Source organism: Tachysurus vachellii, chromosome 3 (genome assembly GCF_030014155.1).
Source record: "Tachysurus vachellii isolate PV-2020 chromosome 3, HZAU_Pvac_v1, whole genome shotgun sequence".
NCBI lineage: Eukaryota > Metazoa > Chordata > Actinopteri > Siluriformes > Bagridae > Tachysurus > Tachysurus vachellii.
In genome coordinates, this window is record NC_083462.1 from 29,671,188 (window position 1) to 29,690,278 (window position 19,091).

General features: G+C 39.9%; 1 protein-coding gene across 5 annotated transcripts in view; it reads right to left on the reverse strand.

Annotated features, from left to right (window-relative positions):
- dab1a (DAB adaptor protein 1a) overlaps positions 1 to 19,091 on the reverse strand; it is a 156,852-nt gene that overhangs the window by 3,500 nt on the left and 134,261 nt on the right. For 4 of the 5 annotated variants that reach the window (XM_060866671.1, XM_060866670.1, XM_060866674.1 and 1 more), the window contains 2 exons: positions 15,621 to 16,229; positions 12,178 to 12,302 (listed from right to left, as the gene is read on the reverse strand). In XM_060866671.1, coding sequence (XP_060722654.1) covers positions 12,178 to 12,302; positions 15,621 to 16,229 — 734 coding nt within the window. Of the gene's footprint in view, positions 1 to 7,780; positions 8,029 to 12,177; positions 12,303 to 15,620; positions 16,230 to 19,091 lie in introns of those variants that run through there. The other variant, XM_060866675.1, reaches the window with a different exon arrangement.

Genomic DNA, 19,091 nt, shown 5'->3' on the forward strand with positions numbered 1-19,091 from the left:
AAAGTGCAACTAAAAAGTAGGTTTCAAATGTAACAGAGAATGAAAATTCATTTTAAATAAACACACAACCTAAAACCCTAAAAAGATCCTTGCATTAGCGCTTTTCACCGCGGCGACTAGACGTGTTTACCCACAAAGCAAAGCTACACAATTCCTCTCTCTGAAGGAAAAATACATAAAATAAAGATGAAATCTTGACAGCCACATTATTTGCAGATATTTCTTTTTTCTCTGCATTGCAATGGGGCTATTAAATTTAAGCACGTTTCCCTGACACGTCATCAGCCGTGATGGAAAAGGCTTGTGTGAAACACAATATCGGGAGTAATAAATATGAATGAGTTGCAATCCCTTTTTCAAAGCGCCTTTGGAAAAACTAGACATAAATAGACAAAGCAAACATCGTCCAATCACACCCAATGAAATGACATGAAGAGAGATCAGAATTGTATGCTGTGTGTGGTTTGAATAATAAAGCGCTAAAGTGCGGTTTAATATTATACCATCTTTAATATTCAGAACAGGCACGAGGCATAACAGAGTGACTTCCTGTGTCTATGTGTATTAGTTTAACATCTAAGGCTCAGTTATAATGGTTTAATTGTAATGCAGAAATCTACTGACTGATCGATAAAAGAACTGTTTTTAAAAGAACTCTTTCATCCATCCATCCATCATTAGGATTTACACAAATTTCTGATGAACAAATAGATGACTGACTGCATCAAAGTCTGTACAAAGCTTGCTGCATTTCGAACCGAGGTCCTAATCGACCTACGTAATATAAAATGGCAGATCATCCATGATGCGGACTCGTAGCTTTGTTAGCTAGCTACAGTAAAGAACAAACAGGATGTTATGAGCTGCAGTTACCTCTAACGTTAGAAAAAGCGTAGACTTTCTCCATATAATCACAATGTGTTTATACTCCTGATAAAACACTCTGGGATGTTTTACCCACCCTTTACTTTTACTCTCGTATTACCAGAAATTTTAACTTCTCCCTCATAATTAAGGTGACAATTAGAACATTAAGAATTTGTAGTTTTTCAGAAGTATTTTTGTTGTTATCTAACCTAATAGGGACCATTTTTTTTCCCCACACAAATTTCTCACTCACTCATTCATTAATTTTCTACCGCTTATCCGAATTACCTCGGGTCACGGGGAGCCTGTGCCTATCTCAGGCGTCATCGGGCATCAAGGCAGGATACACCCTGGACGGAGTGCCAACCCATCGCAGGGCACACACACACACACTCTCATTCACTCACACAATCATACACTATGGACAATTTTCCAGAGATGCCAATCAACCTACCATGCATGTCTTTGGACCGGGGGAGGAAACCGGAGTACCCGGAGGAAACCCCCGAGGCACAGGGAGAACATGCAAACTCCACACACACAAGGCGGAGACGGGAATCGAACCCCGACCCTGGAGGTGTGAGGCGAACATGCTAACCACTAAGCCACCGTGCCCCCCTCCCACACAAATTTAATAAATATAAATAAATGTTGATATCAAACCCATTTCTACTCTCTGAAATGCCCCAGAGCCTCTAAAATTTAAAGGTGTTTTCTTCAATCACTAAAATTTGGTGTTTATCTACAAAGGGAAAAACATCTCACAGTGAAAGCCTGATTTGACCCAAAAAATCTTTTATTTGTATATAATATATCGATGGAAATTTGTCAGATATGTTGATTTCTGTTTGAATGCTGGTGTACTGGATACTTTGAAATGCTCTTAAATATTTTATTTGAGCTGCATTTTTGAACTTGTTCTTATTTTTGACTGATATACTGTATGGTGACTAATTTTAGCCATCCTTCACCCTTTGGTCCCAAATATGATGATAAAGAAATCATAACTGAAATACTAGGATGAATGAAATAACTCATATTTTAAATGAGCAGTGTCTCATGTTTTTCAAATCATTTTATTCCTTTTTTACTTTACTTCTTTCATCACTACATTACCCAATAAAAATTTAAATACATGCAGTTCCCTCAGACTAACAGCAGATGCCAGTAAAGCGCTTTGTGTTTACCAGAAACACTGAGCCAGAACTAATGAGGTTGCTTTATCTTCTTCACCCTTTCTTTTTTATTTTTTTCCAGAACTCAGGTGTATACATGCCAAGATCAGGAAAAAAAGTTAAAAGAGTAATTGTGCTATAGCAGGTGCTATAGCTGCTTTAGACCTCATCCTGTTAGACTGTTCCCCTGCCTCCTGCTTTTGTTTTCACACCAATCCAGTTATTACACTATAGTGAGCAGGACATGGGAGAAAGACCCAGGAGGAGGCAGCGTGTGTTACTCTGAGGTACAAAGGAAGAACGACGGCTCCCTGCGGGAGCTCGGACTCCTGCTTGCAGTCCATCTAAACCCACAGATCAGCCTGACACCAGTGAATCAAACAACATGATAATTTGTGAGCAATGAGTCACTTATTCCTGAGTCCCCCTCCTACTGAGAAAGGGAGAGAGGAATGAAAAAATGACAGATGAGTGAAAGATAGCATGAGAAAGAAAGGCACTCCGTGTTGCTGACAGACTCAGAGACAGACTAACATTAAAAGAAGAGAGAGGATTGTGAGCTTATAGACCTTTACAGTGAACACAGGATCTCTGCTATGGAGAGGAGACAAGCTGAACAGAGACAGATTGAAGCAGCTCACAAAAGCATTCTGAGGCATGATGCTTTCCGCACACACTCCACCTGTGACGCACAGTAGTGATAACGCCCCAGCTATCTCCCATCGTACTCCGGTACTGCCTTAAAGCACAGAGACAAGAAGAAGAAGAAGAAGAAGAAGCTGTCATCTATACTACTACAGATGTTCTACAGAGACTGAGAAAGGCAGCCTGGTACAAAAGCATAAGCTGTTGCCAGAAAATTCCAGGACACCCCGTCTACAGTAGGTATGTGGTGTGGGATGTGGTAGCTCAGTGGTTAAGGTGTTCGACTACTGATCGGAAGGTCATTGGTTTGAATCCCAGGTCCACCCCTGAGCAAGGCCCTTAACCCACAATTGCTCATGTGTATAAACTGAAATAAGACAATGTAAGTCACTCTGGATAAGAGTGTCTGCTAAACGCTTTTCTCTCAGTGGCAGAATTTTGTCTTCACACCCGCCATTCTCTCTTTGCAACGGTTCCCTTTCCCACTTGTCTGTCTTTACACACATCTACTTGTGGCAGCCTGCAGAAACTATTTCCTATGTTTCACATTTGTTCAATTTAATTAGAGGTCACAACTGATTTACATTTGAGAACTTGTTGACTACACAGATCCCTGTTTTGAGGAAGAATATGAATATCGTCGCTGTCGGGCGGAAACCTCGTATGTCCAAATTTGGTCAATTTCATATTTTTTCACATATCGATGCTATTGGTCAGTCCCCACGTGGGTCTGTTATTTTTACAAGTTATTAACCAATCTAAAGTCTTGAAAATAGCTTGAGCACAAATCTCATAACTCCATTGGACACTTCAACTGTCCACCTCTTCCTCACTCTGCGGGAGAGCTTCGCGGCATATTTCTCCTTAATAAGAGTCGCAACGAATCAACACGTCTTCTGAGGTAAATGTCTTCAAAACACTGGGCTCAAAGAAAAAAAATCTTGACCCCCGCTAGTTCTGGTGCTCGTCTGAGGACAGGAATTTAGCACAAGACAATCCACTGCAACGCGGACTAAACCCTGTGCACTGCAGATAAGGTACGGCGTTTTTTTTATTTCCTGAAAAATAACGGTTTTGGAGATACGAGGATTCCGCCTGACAGCGACGATATACATCATTCATCACGGTTAACCTGCTAGCTTACTCCTCAAAAATGACAAGCATAGAAGCATCCATGTTTTTTAATCGTTAACAAATCCCCCGACACCCCACCCCACCTCCTCCACTCCCAGCATATATTTATAAGCTCAAATATAAATTCATATTTACAAATCGGGAAGTCAGGTTCAGTCAAGTCACTTTGTTTCTCTGCAAGATGGAGGTGTACTTTCTCTTAATTAACTACAAAAAAATACAGCAAAGTTTTTTTTTTTACTTTAATTCTAGAAAACGAAGAACAGTGAATGCACATCAAGTGTGTTTTGCTTTAGAGTTTAATGGATTTCTAAGGCCACTGAAAAGTTTATATTTCTAACATCATACCATTATCAAACCACTTTTCTCCTATAAGTGATAAAAATGTACCATTTTCAATAACGTACCAAACACAACAATTACTGTCAACTACAGACGCTTCATCCACTGATTCCACAGTGTTTTCTGAGACATGACACAACTTGGAATCTCAACCCAAAGAGAATTCAGAGTTTCCCACTCATAATTATGATGTTGTGGTGTGTTCTACTCATAAATATGATGTTTCTGACATGACTTAAGTACCACAAATCTATGGCAATATTATACCATTCATTTAAATGATGTCATCAAGCTTTAGCTATAATGCAGTAATAGTTGCATACATTTACATCATTTAGCGGTCACCTTTAACCAAAGCTAGTTATATTTATTGTGTTTTATACAAGTGAGTTAAATGCTTTGCTCAGGGGCCAAGCAGGGTCATCTTGGTAATCCTGGGATTTGAACACGCACCCATCTAGTCAAACAGTCCAACAGTTTAACCACTGAGCTACCACTTACCCAAGTTGGATACAACTGTTGAAATCTCAAAATAAGGAACACTTCATTTAAAGATTCCAGTTTAACATTCAGGATCTAATCATAAGCTAATTTGATTGAATTTGTCATCCTTCAGTGACATCTAATAGGTGTTACACATGAGGATTCCACACATACCACCACCAACAGAGGACTAACAAAAACAGTATAAAATTCCCTGGATAAAAACCTCTTTGCCAATATATCTGCCACCTCTAAAATGAGTTATATGAATCAAAAAATGTAAATTTTAAAATGTCTTATATACATAAGGTCTGCTCTTTCCAGTGTTTCAGCATCTGTACGTGTCTCGGTGGCCATCCGGCATTATTAAACCCCACAACCCAGTAATGAGGCTGGTAAATTGGTGTGCATGCACACACTGACACACAGCTCTGTTTCTACACACTTTATTAAAGTTTTATACAGCAGATCCAGAGAGTAGCCACTCCCCACACACACACAAACCACTGACAGCTGATCGAGGAGGCTACTTGGGTTCCTAGACGCATACTAGATTAGCTCACGGAGGCATACATCAGTGCAGAGCACTACATTACACAGTAAGCTTACCCACCGCTGAGATACGGAATGGAATAGTGCGCTGTGGATCCGTGCAGCATCGTACGTATATTGGATGATGTTGAAATGACAAATTACAGGTGTTTGACCAAATTATGTCTCCAACCAAAACAAATTGTACACAAAGGTAGAATTTTTTTAGTCAGTTTGACTGACACTGCAAACATCCAATCATGCTTAATCACCACTAAATCTGTCCAAACAAACTGCTCAAAAACCTTTAAGACTGGAATGCTGATTTTTCCAAACCCAGAAAAGATAATGTCACAAGATTTAAAGATGCCAGTAAAGCTCTTTGTGTTTACCACAATGTCTTTAAAAAACACAAAATGATAATACACAACCTTGACGGTTAAGGTTCATTCAATTCTGTAAGTCAAACATGCACTGTGCCTTCATAACACCTTCAAAAATACTGCACACATCTTTAATAATGCATTGCTGAAGAATTTAAAGGCTTATGTCAAAAAAATCTCACTGTCATGTTTATTAAACCAGTTTGATACGACTTCTACTTCATGACGGTGCGTTATCATGCTGGAGGTAATCAGATGGTAATAAAAGATGGTAAATTGTGGTCATGAAGGGATACAGTGCTATTCAGTTAACTATTGATCGGGTTTAACAGGCACAAAGTGTACAAAAAAGACATTCCTTACACCAGTATACCACCTCTAACAGTCTGTACTGTTGACACAAGACAGGTTCTGTCCATGGCTCCATGCTGTTAGTGCCAAATTGTGCTACCATCAAATTGTACTACCATCTGTGATCCTCAACACAAACTCAGATCTATCAGACCAGGCTGCATTTTTCCAGCCTTTTGCTTTCCAGAGTTTGCTGTGTCAAACGCCGCCTCAGCAGTCTGTTCTCAGCTGATTGAAGTAGACCCAGACATGGTTCGAACGCTTCAGCGTTCAATGTGGTGAGCATTTTGAGATGTTGTTCCGCTCACCACAATTGTACAGACTGATTATCTATCAACAACAAGATGTTTCCATCCACGGAATTGAGGCTCTGATGATTTGACTTCACTGCACCCTACTGAGTAAATCTCAGTAAACTATCACTGAGATTAGATTTTTCCACATTCTGATGGCTTATACATCGGAACATTACCAAAATCTCAAAAACTCAATAGGCTGATTAGATAACCGAGTTGGTGTGTAGGGTTTCCTACTTAAGTGCTTTGAGAATATATATTTGTTGTCCTTACTAAGAGTAAGCATTGAGAGAAGGGTGTTTAGAGTCTATTCTGATATAAAAGCACATTTAACATCTCTTATTAAAGAAGTCTATATTTTAAATGAATTAAAGTACTAATTAATTAGGTTTTTAGAGCAGTGTCATGTAGAAACCACTTCACTACATATTCAATAGACTGATATGAAAGCTAAATATAATGAAGGTAGTATTTAGGCTAGCCTGCTAATTCCCCTTCAAACTGGTGACACTTTATTTAGCCACCACAACCTCATGAAATTGTATGATTACTTGCGTATTTTAAAGTGTTTTTTGAATATACAACCAGGTTTATCTTTAGTTATCTTAGCTCTTTGTGATAGCTAGCTACAAACTACAGAGAATCTAACGGCTTTCAGATCTAAACTAAAGCACATACCTCTATATTATGCAGCTCCAATCACACAGAGAGGGAAAAATCTTAACCGGCTGAATGTAATTATTTAATTTGCTCTTTGGTAAACGTACTGTCAAGTCATTGGATACGGTAGCATTTTCTAGGCTAATTAAACATGCACGCGCAATTGTATTTCCCTTATGAGAGAGCATAATATGAGATGATTCAATTGCATAATTCAAATTCACTAGTATTTTGTGCACAGCAATATTAATGGCTGATGTTATTAAATTGTACACGTAATAGCGATCCTTGCATTTGGTATCACTTCGCTTTGTGCTCTCACTCCATCTGCGAGATACCGTGTCCGCAATCCGGTTTGTAGTCACGCTTTCACAGAAGCAGAGCTGTCAATCGAATGCTGTGGGTGTGAATTTTAGCTGCATGATACGAACGAATAAATAGCACGTTGTCCTTAAAAATGCTGCATGCTGCAATTGTGATGTGATGTTTGTCAAACTATAATAAATAGTTTTTATTATATGGTTACAAACAGATTGTCAAAACAGTTACAGAAATTCATATACCTTCCATGTACAATACAGTTTGCAAAGCTTCATTTGATGTACAGTACAATCTAGCACAGATACAAATGCATAAAACAACACAACACAGATGCTTAGATGTTAAATGTAAGGATGTTGGTGTATATGCCATGCCAGACTGTCATTCAAAATCAATGCAACTCAACAGCTCTGATACACACTCTGATACTCACACTCTTCAGGCAGCTGTGGGGGGAACAAAGGAACTTTTTCTCATACATAAAATTAAAAGAAAAAATGCACAAAAGGCACATAACTTCTTAAGGTAGCAGCAGGCAAGGGTGGAGGGATGACAGAGCATGGAAACACAGAGGCAGAGAAGAAAGGGGGAAAGGAGCGAGCGAGAGAGAGAGAGAGAGAGATACAGCCACAATGTATCGGGGCTATGTAGTGGAGTAGTGTGCTGAAACGGCATCAAGGCTGGAGCAGGCTGACATTAAGAGGAGAAGAATTAAGAAAAACAGGACAGATACCTACCCCGACCTGCTGCTATTTAGCTACCGACCTTAGGACTGTCTGGCTCAGAGCCACCGGGCTCTGTTTGAGGCTCACTCACACTCGGAGACTGTGTGTCTCCGGCCTGTAAGGGGGAGGACGGGGGTTGAAGGGGTCAGGATAGATAGATAGATAGATAGATAGATAGATAGATAGATAGATAGATAGATAGATAGATAGATAGATAGATAGATAGAGAGATGAGATCAATCAATAAATGAATAAGAAAAGGTAGAAAATGGAGAGAGAGAGAGAGAGAGAGAGAGAGAGAGAGAGAGAGAGAGAGAGAGAGAGAGATTAGAGAAAATGTAGAAAAACAGAAAGGTGGAAGAAAGGAGGGTAGAAACAGATGTTGGATGAAATTAGACCGAAAATGAAATAATAAAAAAAAAATGATGGAGAAATTGGAGCACACAATAAAAAGACAGTAAGAATAATGGATAGGGGGAGGATAGACACAGGTGGCAGAGGGAAATGGAGTGAAAAACAGAAATATAGATGATCGAGACAAAGAGTTCAGGGAGTACCAAGAGGAAAAACAGGAGTAAAAAAAATAAAGAATGATAGCGATAAAAGAAAGAAAATAGGACAGAAAGTGAATTTAGGGCAATAGAGAAAGAGAAAGAAGAGATGAGGTTGGGGAAGAGTGAGAGAGAAAATTACAGTAAGCAGAGTGAAAACAGAAAAAAGCCAGTAAAGGGTAAAAGAGCACAGAGAAATCCATTCATCTTTTCATATCTCTCCTTCCTCCATGCATCCTGACATCTATTCATCCTTCCACTCTTTGTGCTAATGGTCATGTGAAATCCTGCTTTCTGCACATTGTTATGTTTTCATGTGAAAGGTTTTGGGCTGAATTATATAAGCTCTTTAGACCTCGCTGAATTAATAGGCGTCTGGTGCTTTGCTCTTAGCACCTGTGTGTGTGCTCTGTGTGTGTGTGTATTTGTGTGTGTGTGTGTGTATTTATTTGGTGATGTATGTATGTAAATTTATTATCTGTTGTGTTTTTGTATTTATTGTGCACTGTATGTGTGGGTTTGTATTTATTGGCTGATGTGTGCGTGTTTGTGCGCTGTGTGTATGTTACTGTATGTGTGTGTATCCTTATTATATTTGTTGTGTGAGTGTATTTATTGTGTGCTGTATGTGTGCGCATATTTATTGGTTGGTGTGTGTGTGTGTTTTTGTAAACGTATTGTCCGCTGTGTGTGTGATTTGTGTGTGTATGTTTAAGTACAGTACACTGTATGTGTTTGTGTGTATGTTTGTGTAAATGTATTATCTGTTGTGTGTTTGTATTTATTGTGCACTGTATGTGTGGCTTTGTATTTATTAAGTGACGTGTGTATATTTATTGTGCGCTGTGTGTGTGTATTTATTGTGCACTGTGTGTGTGTGTATGTTTATGTGTGTGTGTATTTATTGTGCGCTGTGTGTGTGTATGTTTGTGTGTGTGTATTTATTGTGCGCTGTGTGTGTGTGTGTGTGTGAATGTTTGTGTGTGTGTGTATATTTATTGTGCGCTGTGTGTGTGTATGTTTATGTGTGTGTATTTATTTGGTGATGTATGTATGTTTGTGTAAATTTATTATCTGTTGTGTTTTTGTATTTATTGTGCACTGTATGTGTGGGTTTGTATTTATTGGCTGATGTGTGCGTGTTTGTGCGCTGTGTGTATGTTATGTGTGTGTGTATCCTTATTATATTTGTTGTGTGAGTGTACTTATTGTGTGCTGTATGTGTGTGCATATTTATTGGGTGATGTGTCTGTGTGTTTTTGTAAACGTATTGTCCGCTGTGTGTGTGATTTGTGTGTGTATGTTTAAGTATGCTGTATGTGTTTGTGTGTATGTTTGTGTAAATGTATTATCTGTTGTGTGTTTGTATTTATTGTGCACTGTATGTGTGGCTTTGTATTTATTAAGTGACGTGTGTGTATATTTATTGTGCGCTGTGTGTGTGTGTGTGTATTTATTGTGCACTGTGTGTGTGTATGTTTATGTGTGTGTGTATTTATTGTGCGCTGTGTGTGTGTGAATGTTTGTGTGTGTGTGTATTTATTGTGCGCTGTGTGTGTGTGAATGTTTGTGTGTGTGTATGTTTGTGTGTGTGTATATTTATTGTGCGCTGTGTGTGTGTATGTTTATGTGTGTGTATTTATTTGGTGATGTATGTATGTTTGTGTAAATTTATTATCTGTTGTGTTTTTGTATTTATTGTGCACTGTATGTGTGGGTTTGTATTTATTGGCTGATGTGTGCGTGTTTGTGCGCTGTGTGTGTATGTTATGTGTGTGTGTATCCTTATTATATTTGTTGTGTGAGTGTACTTATTGTGTGCTGTATGTGTGTGCATATTTATTGGGTGATGTGTCTGTGTGTTTTTGTAAACGTATTGTCCGCTGTGTGTGTGATTTGTGTGTGTATGTTTAAGTATGCTGTATGTGTTTGTGTGTATGTTTGTGTAAATGTATTATCTGTTGTGTGTTTGTATTTATTGTGCACTGTATGTGTGGCTTTGTATTTATTAAGTGACGTGTGTGTATATTTATTGTGCGCTGTGTGTGTGTATGTTTATGTGTGTGTGTGTATTTATTGTGCACTGTGTGTGTGTGTGTGTGTATGTTTATGTGTGTATTTATTGTGCGCTGTATGTGTGAATGTTTGTGTGTGTGTGTGTGTGTGTGTGTATACTATATTTATTGTATGCTGTGTGCTGCGTCTGTGTGCGTTACTCCATCACAGAAATGAGAATGTGTGTGTGTATGTTTATGTGTGTGTGTGTATTTATTGTGCACTGTGTGTGTGTGTGTGTGTATGTTTATGTGTGTATTTATTGTGCGCTGTATGTGTGAATGTTTGTGTGTGTGTGTGTGTGTGTGTGTATTTATTGTGCGCTGTGTGTGTGTGTGAATGTTTGTGTGTGTGTGTGTATGTTTGTGTGTGTGTATATTTATTGTGCGCTGTGTGTGTATGTTTATGCGTGTGTGTGTATTTATTGTGCGCTGTGTGTGTGTGTGAATGTTTGTGTGTGTGTGTATGTTTGTGTGTGTGTATATTTATTGTGCGCTGTGTGTGTATGTTTATGCGTGTGTGTGTGTATTTATTGTGCGCTGTGTGTATGTGAATGTTTGTGTGTGTGTGTGTGTGTGAATGTTTATGTGTGTGTGTGTGTGTGTGTGTGTGTGTGTGTGAATGTTTGTGTGTGTGTGTGTGAATGTTTGTGTGTGTATGTATACTATATTTATTTATGCTGTGTGCTGCGTTTGTGTGTGTGTGTGTGCGCTGTGTGTGTATGTGTGTGTGTATTTATTGTGCGCTGTGTGTGTGTGTGTGTGTGTGTGAATGTTTGTGTGTGTGTGTGTGTGTGTGTGTATACTATATTTATTGTATGCTGTGTGCTGCGTCTGTGTGCGTTACTCCATCACAGAAATGAGAATGCAGTCTTACTGCAAGAATAATTTAAACAGAAATAATCAGACTTTTTTTCTGCAGAAATATGAATGAAAAAAGAGAAGACGTGAGAGCAAGTGGCAGGTCTCTGATGACTCGTGGAAACAGATCGAGAGAGACTAACTGTCTAAAACCATGGTACAGCTGTATCAGGGCTCAATGAATCTCTTAAACACTTTCTTTTGTAAATTAAAATCATCGTCATTCCAAGTAGGTTCTAATGTGAAATGATGAAGATGTATGAAATATACATACAAATCCTTTTAAAGTGCATCAGCCCCAGTTTCTTATTGAGTGTTTCATCAGGTTTTACGATACTAAATACAGAATAGTGGTGTGTGATTTATGATAGGAATCTAAGTGTGATTAATAATGTCCTAATGGCCTTTCTGTCAGCTCCAAGGACTAATTTGACACGTTATTGGCCATCCGTGGAAGAGCACGCTGAATAAGAATGAGCCAGTGTACTGTGTTTTCCTGCTTCCTGTGAGATTCATCAACATCCCTCGAAAGATGCAAAAAGGTGCTTGTTATGAAAATATTTTTTTTCTTTCACAACCTCTGTGAGTAGAATGAAAAGGTGAAGATGTTGCATTAGAATAATGGAGCGTGGTTGTTATGCAGAAGTCTGACCTTTAGAATCAGTAGATGTGACTGATTGCATGTGTACATGTAAATCTGGGGCATCATACTGGGCTATTAAAGAAAAATAAATAAATAAATAAATAAATAAGCAAACACGGTGCTATATATGTACGTGCAGTGTGGAGTTTACTCACAGCGTCTTCCTCGCCGCTGCGGCTGGGGCTGCCTTCTGCTTCCCCGAACGAGTCATCAGTGGGCGGGTCACTGGCCTGCGATGACGCTTTAGACGGTGAGCTCTGGTGAGGGGCTGGTGTGGGTGCTGTGCAAGAGGACACAACGTAAACATAGACACATGATAAAAAATACATTCAGTAACAATTGAACTGTTTTATTAGCAATAGAACCGAAAGTTACACAGTTTGCTTTACGCTGAATTCACACATACAGCGACTCTCAGTGACAAAGCACTGGAATGAATGACTGGAGATCATTCATATTCCAAGAAAGCCACAGACTTCCTGCAAAATGACCAACAGCAAGCGTCGGCGACTGTATGTGGGCATGTCCAGTGACATGATAAAGTTGAACTTCACTGTGATCTGTGGCTAAGAGCCTACACTGCTTCTCCTTCATCTCGTATGATATGATGCAGTATATTTAAACACTTCTGAATTTTAGACACAAACACCAAATCTCGCTTAACAAGAAAATTAATAAAAAACTAGTTGCCAGTAGTAGAAAAACATCCTGTGAACTTTATAGTACAGCAACTGAAGACTTACAGCGACAAAATCACTGTATGTGTGAATGCAGCTTGACTGCACTGTATTCGTGTATATCAGTGGGCTCAGTTTAGAATTCGATAATCCAAACACCAGTGAAAAAAACTACAAAAAGAGTGACAATTCATCTCCTTTCTCACCTGTCTCTATGTCTCCTTCTCTGAAAAATCATGTTGTGGTAGGTTTTGCTGATATGCTACCAAATAGCTGGCTTTAACTAACCCGTTTCCTTGCTAATGCTAGGTGAAACACACTCACTCTCACTTATTTTCTACCGCTTATCCGAACTACCTCGGCGTCATTGGGCATCAAGGCAGGATACACCCTGGACGGAGTGCCAACCCATCACAGGGCACACACACACACACTCATTCACTCACGCAATCACACACTACAGACAATTTTCCAGAGATGCCAATCAACCTACCATGCATGTCTTTGGACCGGGGGAGAAAACCGGAGTACCCGGAGGAAACCCCCGAGGCACGGGGAGAACATGCAAACTCCACACACACAAGGCAGAGGCGGGAATCGAACCCCCCAACCCTGGAGGTGTGAGGCGAACGTGCTAACCACTAAGCCACCACTAATGCCCCCCATCTCTAGGTGAAACTAATATTCTAAATTTTAGTAGTTAACACTTGGCTAGGTGGCAAATTAAATTCGAGCTAATGATAAATTATTTACAGAATTTTACTGTTTTATTTCTGATGAATTCATTAGCAAACTTACTTACATTAGCGCTACATAGATAGATACATAGCAAGCTTACAGAAAGCGAATAATGTTTTCTGACATGATAGCAAAATTGCTTTAAAAAAAGCAAAACCCCCTCAAAGGTAAGTAATAAAAGCTATTTTTTTTAGATGAAACATAACGACCTTAAAATAATATCTATAATAGTACAAGCACAAAGTTATTTTAGAAGCAACCGTTTTGACTGAAACAGTGTAAATGTAAAAAATACACGTTATAGGCTGTAAACATCTATTATGCAGTTTTAAAGAATGGTAAGTTAAAGGCTTCTGAATTGCATGATAAAAGCAGGCATGACAGATGCTTGCTTGATGGACAGTAATGGTTTAAGTGGATGCAGATCACAACTCTTTAATTACATTAGCAGATTTATGCTATCTACTGGCCTAAATGGCTATAAACAAATTCCAAATGGATGAGAAATGAACTGCAACACTTTCCTATTTTTTTCTAGCACTTTAGGGCTGGGAAAACACTCGGCTCATTTGCAATCACTACATAAATATGATCGAGCCATTTATCAGCAATTAAAACATGAACATTTCAGGTTTGGGGCCGATAAGGTGTAAGATTTCTGTGCGTTTCATTTCCTTTCGTTACTTTTCATGTCAATAAAAATGATTTGATAAAATTGTTTTGATCCACTCTCACATCATCGCTGTGGCTTAGCGTGCAATAACAGCTCTCAACCTTGTATTAACCTGAACAACCCAGAAGGCCTGAAGGCTCACAGACCTTCATTGTCAGTTCATAAATGAGTGTGACCCTCAAACTGTGTGTGAATATGTGCACTTTCACAGCAGTATTTAACACAACAGGAATATGAGGATCCAAACAGGCCAGAATACACAATGCGTACTGTAGCTCTCCAGAATGCCCCATTTTGTAGCACTGCACAGCTGGAGCACTCTCTCTCTCTCTCTCTCTCTTTCTCTCTCTCTTTCTCTCTCTTTTCCTTCCTTTTCCATCTCGCTGCGCTTCATTATTAATTGTCATTTTCATGCTGAGTAAAGACACTGCTCCTTAAGGAGTTGCATCATAGACCACCACACAGCTTTTTACTAGAGGAATAAAAAGATTCAGTGCACAGTGGAAGTTACAAGCAAATCATTACACTCTTTTAGTAAACACTCAACTTTGGTATGCATGGATTTGTCAGAATCTATTTTTGGCACCCACACAGCATGCACACCTAGTGAAAAAAATGCCTTAGCCATTAACACCTACTGCCAAGTTTTTGGGATGTGGGAAAAACCCAGAGGAAACCTATAGATATACAGTAGATGTAAAGAGAACATGTACAGAAACCCCACACAGACATTAACCCAAAGTCAGGATTACACCCGCAGGGAATCATGATGCTATGACATGGCAACGACGTTCACTGAACCGCTGTCAAAGCCTGAAAGAAGGCTGAAGAGACAAGCTTTTGCCTCAGTTTTAATGCAGTGTGGTGAGTGTAATAAAAAGCTCCTCTATTTCATATACTTGAATATTCAAAAATTAAAAAAAAAAATATGGCTGTTAATATTGTAAAACTTTTTCTAAAATGCCTTTTGTCAAAATAAAAGTCATTCTTTATGTCAGAAGTGTTTTAAACCACAAAAATATATATATATATATATTGGAGTACATCCACCCATCCATTTTCTGAACTTCTTATCCTGTACAAGGTTGCAGGGGACCTAGAGATTTTAACTGGGACTCCGGACGGGGACACTCTGAATAGAACACATGGAACAACTGCACAAACATGCATACACACACACACATACACACACTACAAACAATTTAGAGACAGTCACTACAGACAGCTCAGAACATGGACATGGGGAGAAAACTGGTATACCCACAGGAACCCCAGAAGTACAGTAAGAAAATGCAAACTCCACACTTGAAGGGCAGAGGTGGCCCCTAGAGAATCGAGGGGCCTCAGTGAAGATTTTTTGCCTTACAGTTTTGATCGTTGTGCCTCACAGTGGAAAAGATATGTCTTACACTGACACTGATGAGAACTTAAAAGTATAAAAAACCTAAATAGTAAATCAGTGATGCAACAGTGACAACAACAGTTGGTTTGATTCAAGCGTTCAACTCACGTGAGTTGGTGGAGGGTGTGGTGGAGGTGACGGGCGTCAGGTTCATTTGGGAGATGTCAAAGTCGTCACAGTCATCGTTGTCCTGTGCCAGTCCCACCCTACTGAAGTAGCTAGTAAAAGCGTCTGTGGTGCATGCCAGACTGGGCTGCTCACTCTTACGTGTACCTCCGGGTGGCGGCTTGGCCATCTGGAAGTCCTTGAACATCTCCTTGTTCATCTTGGTATGTCCAGGCAATGAGTGCTCGCCATGTTGAGGGCTAGATGCCGTGGAAGCTGAGGTGCCTGCGGTTGGTGTGCCTGGGGAAGGACCAGCAGTGGGACATGCTGCCGCCATTTGCATGGGTGCCAGTGCTTGGAACATTGCAGCTGGGAGTGGTCCCATGGTCTGTGCAGGGACAAAGGCAGCAGGTGAGAAGTGGGCTCCGGCCATAGCTGCCCACTGCTGCTGCATGGCGGGGAAGAGGTTGGCCTGGCCCCAAATTAGCGGCTGCCCACCAGGTAACACCTGAGCCATGGGAACTGGTGACTGAACTCCGAATGCCAGCGGTGCTTGGGCTGCGAACTGCTGCTGTGCCCAGCCCGGGGGCACTGCTCCCATTGTCACGTAACCTAAGGAAAGGGAAAAAGGACAGGGATGGAAGGATACAGTCATAAGTCATACATCAGTGTCGTATGAGTTTGACTGATGCAAAACACTACAGACAAAAAACGTATAAATTGCTAATATTCATGCTAACAGTTATTAACTAATAAATGTCCAAGTGTAAATACTGTAGTAATTGTAACACAAAACCATAATTATCAGTGATCCAATTCCCCTATCAGCTTTAAACACTATTCAGGCTAAAGAGGCTTGGAGTGAGGCCATGAACCTTAATGTGCAGAAGATGACGACCTAGTTCTCCTCTGTGAAAAGGTCTTTAAATCTCAGATGAAGTACTGTAATTACTGCTCACAATGGGTCCGGCCCTAATGAACACCTCGCTTTGGAGGAGTCCATTATAAAACCTGACTCACATCAAACAAGTCCTTATTTCATTATGCATCTCTTTCCTTTAAATGACCAGCGCCACATGGAACACCACACACGTTCAGAGAGTGCCTGTTAAATTATGTGCAGCACAGGAAGATTGGATGAGCTTAATATTGAAATGAGCTTAATTATGTGTTTTAGAAAAATACAGGCACTAATATCTGTTAAAAAAATAACTAATATCTATTCATATGCTACCTCTAGAACTGCTACTACTAGAACAACTGCTACTTGTAATAACTTCTAAATGCATCAGTGTCAATTTCTTAAAAAAAAGCAAGATATGTCCAATAAAATACAAAATATACAATATATTAAACTTGCCATCCACTGTATTAGGTATCAGCCAATCATGTGGCAGCAACACAATCCGTAAAATCGTGTAGATGCAGGTCGAGAGCTGCAGTTAATATTCACATCAGACATCAAAATGAGTGCCATCTCTGTGACTTTAACTGAGGTATGGATGTTGGTGCAAGATAGACTGGTTTGAAATATCAGAAAGGTCTTATCTCCGGGGATTTTCACACCCAACAGTCTGCAGAGTTTACACAGAATGGTCTGCCGCTATGCAGCTCCATACGCAGCAAGCTGTGATGCACTGTGTATTATAACACCTTTCTATCATAGACTGCATTAACTTTTTCAGCAGTTTGGGCTTCAGTAGCTTTTCTCTGAGATTAGATCATACGGGGCAACCTTTGCTCCTCCATGTATGTCAGTGAACATTGGGTGCCCATGGCACCGTTGCCGGTTGTCCTTCCTTGGACAACTTTTTATAAATACTAACCACTGCATAACACAAAAGCCACAACTGAATAGCCATCGTGCCCATTGTCAAAACAACTGATATCTTGCACTTACACCTAGTGCACTTACACCCTGCTTCCAACACATCGACTGCGATAACTGACTGTTCAGTTGCTTGTACCTACTGTATATATTTTATATATTCTATACATATTACATTGAGAATTAGGAAGCATACAATGGCAAGAAATGCAACAGCAAACACAAAGGCTCTGATACCAAACAAAAGTTTCATTAAAGTCTTTTTGTCGAACCACACACAAATGGAAGACGGGAACCCTTTTTTTCTCCCTCTCTACCCACGATCCAAAGGACAAACATGGAAATACATCTTTTGGATATCCCAATAACACTTCCAAATCTAACTGAACTTTTTTAAAAGCTTATTTGCTTATTACCGCCATATTGTTCCACAACAATTAACAAAGAAAAGTATGTATAAAAATTCAAAGCTAGGTGAATGTCGATAGCCATGGTTAAGAGAGTGAAAGCATTCATTCTTCAAGTCAAATCAATCCAGAGGGAGTGTATGACTAGGAGTGTATGACTAGGAGTGTATGACTAGGAGTGTATGACTAGGAGTATATGACTAGGAGTATATGACTAGGAGTGTATGACTAGGAGTGTATGAAATGTAAGCTTGTTAGCTGAAATGAACTTCAGGGGCTGAAGAAGGACGTGCAGGTAGGACAATGTTTGGCTCTGCAAGCTTCAGGCTTACAATATTTTAAAATTTTTTTACAGAGCAACACAATGACAGATGGGTAGAGTAATGTGGTGTGTACTTCCAGATGTTTTAATCATACACTGTTTAGTGTCTTAGAACAAGTCAATCTGGCTGCAGCAGCTGTCTCCGACATGTAAGTTAAACTGAACTGTATTACAGGGTAAGCAGAGACGACAAACCGTTTGTGGCATAAAGAGGTTCATCGGTGTCCTTTCTAAAACCCATCAGGTGCTGGCCTTCATCAGTGTGATTTAAGAAAGATACAAAAATCCCAAAAGATATAGCAATAGGCTTATAATCAAATAGGCTGCGAAATAAAAGCTGATGGAGCAGTGACATAAGAAACAGAAGGTTCCCCGTTCAGATCCTAAGTTCATTCATTCATTCATCTTCTACCGCTTATCCGAACTACCTCGGGTCACGGGGAGCCTGTGCCTATCTCAGGCGTCATCGGGCATCAAGGCAGGATACACCCTGGACGGAGTGCCAACCCATCGCAGGGCACACACACACACACTCATTCACTCACGCAATCACACACACTAGGGACAATTTTCCAGAGATGCCAATCAACCTACCATGCATGTCTTTGGACTGGGGAGGAAACCGGAGTACCCGGAGGAAACCCCCGAGGCACGGGGAGAACATGCAAACTCCATACACACAAGGTGGAGGCGGGAATCGAACCCCGACCCTGGAGGTGTGAGGCGAACGTGCTAACCACTAAGCCACCGTGCCCCCCAGATCCTAAGTTATTGATGTTAATTAACAAAATGCATAGAAATACAATAAAAAAAAAGTGAATACTCTTTGCTCATGGCCCACAAAAGTTCTAATGTATCCCAGATAGAATTTGTATTTGACACCCCTCATCTAGGACTCTATAAGAGACAGTGGTGGC